The following is an 8216-nucleotide window of genomic DNA, read 5'->3' as shown; positions in this document are numbered from 1 at the left end:
CCCCCTGAACTGTTCCCTATTCTGTCATCACCACCCCTTGCTGAGCCTCTAGTAGTGTCCCCCTATAAACAGGTAGCAGGGGTGTCAGCACTGTACCCACTTAAAAATCCCCCCACTCCCCTCCCCCAAGGCATCAAGCCTGCAAAGCCTTTGGCTGTTGGGTCAGGGGGAGAAGTTTCTGGTGATAATTAAAAGCAGGGACAGGAGAGGGGCACACGCCTGTCTACTGTGTCCATGGGTGGTCTGCCGTCTGATAAACACAGGCCCCTCTGAGAGAGTCTGCTCACTCCAATGTTACCTATGTACATAGGGTTCGGGTTACAGCTAACTCGCCTGCAGTCTGCGGCTCCACTTATACACAATTCTCTGTGTGTCCAACTATCACCGTCTGCAACGCTCATTAGTACATAGGCTATTACACCTGGGTAACAATCCTACTATACCCTACGTGGGAATATTCCATCCCATGATTATCATTTTATGTGTCCATGATTATCATTTTATATGTGTGTGTGTGTGTGTGTGTGTGTGTGTGTGTGTGTGTGTGTGTGTGTGTGTGTGTGTGTGTGTGTGTGTGTGTGTGTGTGTGTGTGTGTGTGTGTGTTTAAAATTGTGCAGTGTTTTATAACATGTATGTTTGTTTGTGCTGGGAGAGTTCGTTTATTATTTATTTATTTACTTATTTATTTATTTATTTATTTATTGGATTTTAATAACCTTATGTTTGTTATCGTTATTAATTTTGCTTTCATTTCTATTTAAATGAAAGAAAGAGATGGTGCACGTGTGGATCAGTCGCTATTGCGATAAATAGGACGAACAGTCATTTGAAACAACGATTATCCAAAAAAAAAAAAAAAAAGTTTGTTTTAAATGATACCATGACAATTGTATAGGGAAGTTACGGCAAAACTTTCAATGCATCGCAAACAACAGCAAAAAATTGGACGACTTTATTTGTATACAGTAATGACATATAATTGCAGACTATTAAATATGTTTATATATACTGTTTTCGTATCACATACGGCAACTAAAGTATCTATTAATAATAGTTTTGTATTCAGTACTGTCACATAGATAGATAGATAGATAGATAGATAGATAGATAGATAGATAGATAGATAGATGATATATAGTTTAGATACACACACACACACACACACACACACACACACGTCAAGTCATACCATATGATGCATACAATGTATCCATACTGTATTTAACATGTTTCTAGAGAATGGAGGATTGCACGCTGGAAGATTACAGGACTTGCTGGGGGACTGGAATGTTCGCCTGGGAGGAGAATGTACAGTAAATGCAACCAAATCTCTCCATAATGCAGATTACCTGCCCTCCACTGACATCAATCTCATTATTGCTGGGATTACTTATTGTAAGACAATTGCTGCATTCCTTGTACTCATTGTTAGAATTTGCAGACAGACTGCGTTACCCCCATATACTGTAGGGGAGGTCGGGGTCCCTGTGACGGTCAGAGGGTGACGGTCAGAGGGTTGGGGTTCACATAGCGAAGACTTGTTATATGGGGCCCCGGGCTCCTATGTCACAGCCTGTTAACACACATATTCCCGGAAATAAAGTAAATGGGTGAGAAGATCAGAAAGTGACTTACCTTGATTGATAGGTGTCAACCCCTTCTCTGTGCTGGACTTCCCCTGCACTGTGCTGGACACCCCTTCTCTGTCTGGGCACCCCTTTTCTGTGCTGGGCTAAACCAGGTTTTCATAGAAAATAACATAGAAAAGTGGAAGAAGTGGACAAAGCAGATTTATAGGCGGCAGAAAGAGGCTTCTGAGGAGCAGCCAGGGATTTTTTTATGCAGAGAACCTGTTTACATTGCGCTGTATAAACATCCTGCCAAGTTCCCTGTATCTTACAAACAATCTCCAACTCCCTGAAAGTGGGCAAGTCCTGCACTGGCCATAACGGTGCACCCGGATCATCAGTCCATGCACCGGCCCTGACCCTGCACCCAAAGCATCAGTCCCAGCACTGGCCCTGACCCTGACCCTGCACCCGGATAATCAGTCCTGCACCGGCCCTGACCCTGCACCCAGATCATCAGTCCTTGCACTGGCCATAACGGTGCACCCGGATCATCAGTCCATGCACCGGCCCTGACCCTGCACCCAAAGCATCAGTCCCAGCACTGGCCCTGACCCTGCACCCAAAGCATCAGTCCCAGCACTGGCCCTGACCCTGCACCCAAAGCATCAGTCCCAGCACCGGCCCTGACCCTGCACCCAGATCATCAGTCCTTGCACTGGCCATAAGGGTGCACCTGGATCATCAGTCCTGCACCGACCCTGACCCTGCACTCACAGCATCAGTCCCAGCACCGGTTCTGACCCTGCACCCAGATCATCAGTCCATGCACTGGCACTGACCCTGCACTGAGAGCATCAGTCCCTGCACCGGCCCTGACCCTGCACCCAAAGCATCAATCCCTGCACCGGCCCTAACCCTGCACCCAAAGTATCAGTCCCTGCACCCGGATCATAAGTCCTTGTACTGGCCATAGCAGTGCACCCAGAGCATCAGTCCCTGCACCCCCTGCACCCAGACCATCGCTCCCTACACCGGCCCTGAGCCTACACCCAGAGCATCGGTCCCTGCACCGGCCCTGACCCTGCACCCAAACAATTGGTCCCTGCACCGGCCCTGCCCTGCACCCAGAGCATCAGTCCCTGCACCGATCTTGACCCTGCACCCAGATCATCACTCCCTGCACCGACCCTGATCCTGCACCCAGAGCATCAGTCCCTGCATCGACCCTGACCCTGCACCCAAAGTATCAGTCCCTGCACCCGGATCATAAGTCATTGTACTGGCCATAACAGTGCACCCAGATCATCAGTCCCTGCACCAATCCTGACCCTGCACCCAGACCATCAGTCCCTAGACCGGCCCTGAGCCTGCAACCAGAGCATCGATCCCTGCACCGGCCCTGACCCTGCACCCAGAGAATCAGTCCCTGCACCGGCCCTGACCCTGCACCCAGACCATCAGTCCATACACCGGCCCTGAGCCTGCATCCAGAGCATTGGTCCCTGCACCGGCCCTGACCCTGCACCCAGAGAATCAGTCCCTGCACCGGCCCTGACTCTGCACCCAGAGCATCAGTCCCTGCACCAATCTTGACCCTGCACCCAAAGCATCAGTCCCAGCACCGGTCCTGACCCTCCACCCAGATCATCACTCCCTGCACCGACCCTGATCCTGCACCCAGAGCATCAGTCCCTGTATCGGCCCTTACCCTGCACCCAGAGCATCGGTCCCTGCACTGGCCCTGACCCTGCAACCAGAGTATCAGTCCCTGCACGGGCACTGACCCTGCACCCAGATCATCAGTCCTTGCACTGGCAATAATGGTGCACCTGAATCATCAGTCCCTGCATCGGCTCTGACCCTGCACCCAAAGCATCAGTCCCTGCACCGGCCCTGACCCTACACCCAAAGCATCAGTCCCTGCACCAGCCCTGACCCTGCACCCGATCACCAGTCCTTGCACTAGCCATAATGGTGCACATGGATCATCAATCCTGCACTGGCCCTGTCCTTGCACTCAGAGCAATAGTCCCTGCACCGGCCCTGACCCTGCACCCAGAGCATCGGTCCCTGCACCGGCCCTGACCCTGCACCCAAAGCATTGGTCCCTGCACCGGCCCTGACCCTGCACCCAGAGCATCAGTCCCTGCACCGGCCCTGACCCTACACCCAGAGCATCAATCCCTGCACCAGCCCTGACCCGGCACCCGGATCATCAGTCCTTGCACTGGCCCTGACCCTGCACCCAGAGCATCAGTCCCTGGACTGGCCTTGAACCTGCACCCAAAGCATCAGTCCCAGCACCAGCCCTGACCCTGCACCCAGATTATCAGTCCCAGCACCAGCCCTGACCCTGCACTCAGAGAATCGGTCCGTGCTTCGGCCCTGACCCTGCACCCAAAGCATCAGTCCCTTCATTGGCCGTGACCCTACACGCGGATCATCAGTCCTTTCACTGGTCCTGACCCTGCACCAAAGCATCAGTCCCTGCACCGGCCATGACCCTGCACACGGATCATGAGTCCTTTTAATGGCCATAATGGTGCATCTGGATCATCACTCCTGCACCTGCCATGACCCTGCACTCAGAGCATCAGTTCCTGCACCAGCCCTGAGCATGCACCCAAAGCATCAGTCCCCTGATCCTGCACCCAGATCATAAGTCCTGCACCGGCTCTGATCATGCACCCAGATCATCAGTCCCTGCACTGGCCCTTACCCTGTACCTGGATCATCAGCCACTGTACCGGCCCTGACCCTACAACCAGATAATCAGCTTATGCACCGGCACTGACACTGCACCCAGAGCATCTGTCCCTTCACTGGCCATAGGTATACACCCAGATCATCAGTCCCTGCTTTGGTCCTGACCCTGCTCCCAGAGCATCTGTCCCTTCACTGGCCATAGGTATACACCCAGATCATCAGTCCCTGCTTTGGTCCTGACCCTGCTCCCAGAGAATCAGTCCCTACACTGGCACTTACCCTGTACCCAGATAATCAGTCCCTACACTGGCACTTACCCTGTACCCAAAGAATCAGTCCCAACACTGGCACTTACCCTGCACCCAGAGCAACAGACTCTACACTGGCACTTTCCCTGTACCCAGAGCATCAGACTCTACACTGGCACTTACCCTGTACGCAGAGCATCAGTCCCTACACTGGCACTTACCTTGTGCCCAGAGCATCAGTCCCTACACTGGCCCTTTCCCTGTACCAAGAGCATCAGACTCTACACTGGCACTTACCCTGTACCCAGAGCATCAGACTCTACACTGGCACTTACCCTGTACCCAGAGCATCAGACTACACTGGCACTTACCCTGTACCCAGAGCATCAGACTCTACACTGGCACTTACCCTGTACCCAGAGCATCAGTCCCTACACTGGCACTTACCCGGCACCCAGTGCATTAGTCCCTACACTGGCCCTCAACCTGCACCCAGAATTTCTACCTCTGTGAATCGGAGCTGTTATGTTCTCCCGGCTCTGCCAGCTATGCGGTTCCACAAATATGCTTTAATATCCGCTGCACAGTGTGTGAGACTCGTCTGCGAGGATGTGTTACACGGTTACACTGGAAACAGACAGCAGGGACCAGCAGCCTCCTATACAGTATATGTATCATTCTTACTACAGCGCAAAGCTCTCTGTACGTTATATGTATTATCAGACTACATAGCAACGCATCCTAGTTACTATTACTACTGCGGCGCATTGCATCCTATATCGTATGTATGTATTAATTATTATCGTTACAGGACAGAGTAAGACAGCCTCTATTCTCTAATATTATTATATTATTACAGAGTAATGCACCCAATATATGTAATATTTTTATTATTATTATAAATATTATTGCTACTAATATAAATATAAAATATATATACAGTATATATAAAATGTTGTGTAATAATAATAGGTGTTACAGGTTCCATGGCTAATATTACTATATATTATGTTACATGATAAATATATATATATATATATATATATATATATATATATATATATATATATATATATAATGTTCTACTATTGCGGAGAATTGCATGTAATATAATATATAGTACTATTACAGAGCCATGGAACCTGTGACATGTATTATAGTTACACAATGTGTAACAGTGTAGCATGTAGCATATATTATTGATACAGATCAATGTAGCATGTAATGCGAATTATTACTAAAAACCAATGTATCATGTAATATGTTATTACTTACAGAGCAAGGCAGCATATATGTATTATTACACGGCATTCTAGCATGTGTCATTACAGAGCAATGTAGCATGAAATGTGTTTTATTATTACAGAGCAATGTAGCATGTAACGTGTATTATTATTACAGAGTATGGTAGCATGTAATGTGTATTATTATTACAGAGCATTGTAGCATGTAACGTGTATTATTACAGAGCATTGTAGCATGTAACATGTATTATTATTACAGAGCATTGTAGCATGTAACATGTATTATTATTATTACAGAGCATTGTAGCATGTAACATGTATTATTACAGAGCATTGTAGCATGTAACATGTATTATTATTACAGAGCATTAGAGCATGTAACATGTTTTATTATTACAGAGCATTTTAGCATGTAACATGTATTATTATTATTATTACAGAGCATTTTAGCATGTAACGTGCATTATTACAGAGCATTGTAGCATGTAACATGTATTATCATTACAGAGCATTGAAGCATGTAACATGTATTATTATTACAGAGTATTGTAGCATGTAACATGTATTATTATTACAGAGCATTGTAGCATGTAACATGTATTATTATTACAGAGCATTGTAGCATGTAACATGTAATCTTATTACAGAGCATTGTAGCATGTAACGTGTATTATTACAGAGCATTGTAGCATGTAACATGTATTATTATTACAGAGCATTGTAGCATGTAATGTGGATTATTATTACAGAGTATTGTAGCATGTAACATGTATTATTATTATTATTACAGAGCATTGTAGCATGTAATGTGTATTATTATTACAGAGCATTGTAGCATGTAACATGTATTATTATTACAGAGCATTGTAGCATGTAACATGTATTATTATTACAGAGCATTGTAGCATGTAATGTGTATTATTATTATTATTATTACAGAGCATTGTAGCATGTAATGTGTATTATTATTATTATTATTACAGAGTATTGTAGCATGTAATTTATAATATTATTGCTCATTATAGTATTGCAACCTGTGGTTGGAAATACAGGTTCCAGGGTGCCCTGCCAGCCTGAAATTTGTAGTTCCACAACGTCTGGATCAGAAGGATAAGCTGGGGGCTGATATATTTATTTACCCCCAATTTGACGCTTCCCCCCTTGATCAGCTGTGCTGGAACCCGCAGATGGAGCAGTGATAAGGGGCTGATATTAGGATAGTGCTTTGTGTCTTTAAGTGACCCCCGGTTGTCAGGGGAGGGAAGTGCCCATAAGGAGGAGGGGGGTCCGGGGGCGGGGAGACCCTTCTTCTTACGTCTGACTGTGAAGAGCCGACAAACTCTGATGACAAGAGATAAGTATAAGGGATCTGCAGGGCAGCGCACAGAGCAGTGAGGCTGCGATGCAGAGCAGCTCCTTGTTGCAGATAGCCACACACAGGACCCACTTAGGAGCAAACTGTCGAATCATCCCCACAGCCACGTACAGGATCCACTCAGGAGCACACTGTGGAATCATACGCCCAGCTATAGACAGGACCGACTCAGGAGTACACTGTGGAATCGTTCTTCCAGCTGTAGTCAGGACCCACTCAGGACCAACTCTGTGGAATCTCTCCCGCATCTACAGACATAAACCACTCAGGAGTACACTGTGAAACCATCGACCCAGACGCATACTACCACCAGAGCGCTCAGCCCACTCAGGACCATACTGTTGAACTATCCCTATAGCTACATACAGAATTCCACAGCCCGACTCAGCATCTCACTGTGGATTTGTTACCATCGCTGAACCAAGGATTAGCTAGAGTCTTTCTCCAGTGACTGGGGGCGTAAGTTCCCCTTCCTCAGCGGCAGCCTCCCGGCCTCAAGTGACCAGGGACAGAAGATCCCCTTCCTCAGCTGCAGCCTCACAGCCTCTACTGATAAGGGACAGTAGACCCCATTCCTCAGAAGATCCCCTTCCCTTAGCTGCAGCCTCCCAGCCTCTACTGACCAGGGACAGAAAATCTCTTTTCTCAGCTTCCGGCCTCAAGCGACCAGGTGAGAAGATCCATCTTACTTAGACTCAGCCTCCCAGCCTCCATTGGCCTGGAAAGAAGATCCCCCCTCCCTCAGCTGCAGCCTCCTGATTTCCAGAGAGCGGCCTCAACTGTGCCACCCGCTCAGCGTCCCTAGGCATCAGCAGAAATGACTGCAGAGATGGCACAGCCTCCCCCCCAACCCCCTGCCCAGAGCAGCCCCATGTCTGCAGCCACAGAGAAACACAGTGGGCAGAGCCTGGAGTCTGCAGCCTCCTGTACTACCAAGGCCAAGAAGAGCAACGCTGGCATCAGGAGGCCAGAGAAGCCCCCCTACTCCTACATAGCCCTGATCGTCATGGCCATCCAAAGCTCGCCCACCAAGCGTCTGACCCTCAGTGAGATCTACCAGTTCCTTCAGAG

General features: G+C 48.0%; 1 protein-coding gene across 1 annotated transcript in view; it reads left to right on the top strand.

The window, feature by feature from the left end:
• The first annotated feature begins 7153 nt into the window (after positions 1-7153).
• Positions 7154-8216, top strand: part of FOXF1 (forkhead box F1) — a 5614-nt gene continuing 4551 nt past the window's right edge. The window contains exon 1 of the mRNA XM_083164295.1: positions 7154-8216. This exon is cut by the window's right edge and continues 707 nt beyond it. Within this exon, the coding sequence (XP_083020421.1) occupies positions 7963-8216 (254 nt within the window). The 5' untranslated portion in view covers positions 7154-7962.

This window comes from Crinia signifera, chromosome 11 (genome assembly GCF_055691185.1).
Source record: "Crinia signifera chromosome 11, ASM5569118v1, whole genome shotgun sequence".
Lineage (NCBI taxonomy): Eukaryota > Metazoa > Chordata > Amphibia > Anura > Myobatrachidae > Crinia > Crinia signifera.
Note: the sequence above shows the minus strand (reverse complement) of the source record. Positions and strands in the feature narration are given on the sequence as shown.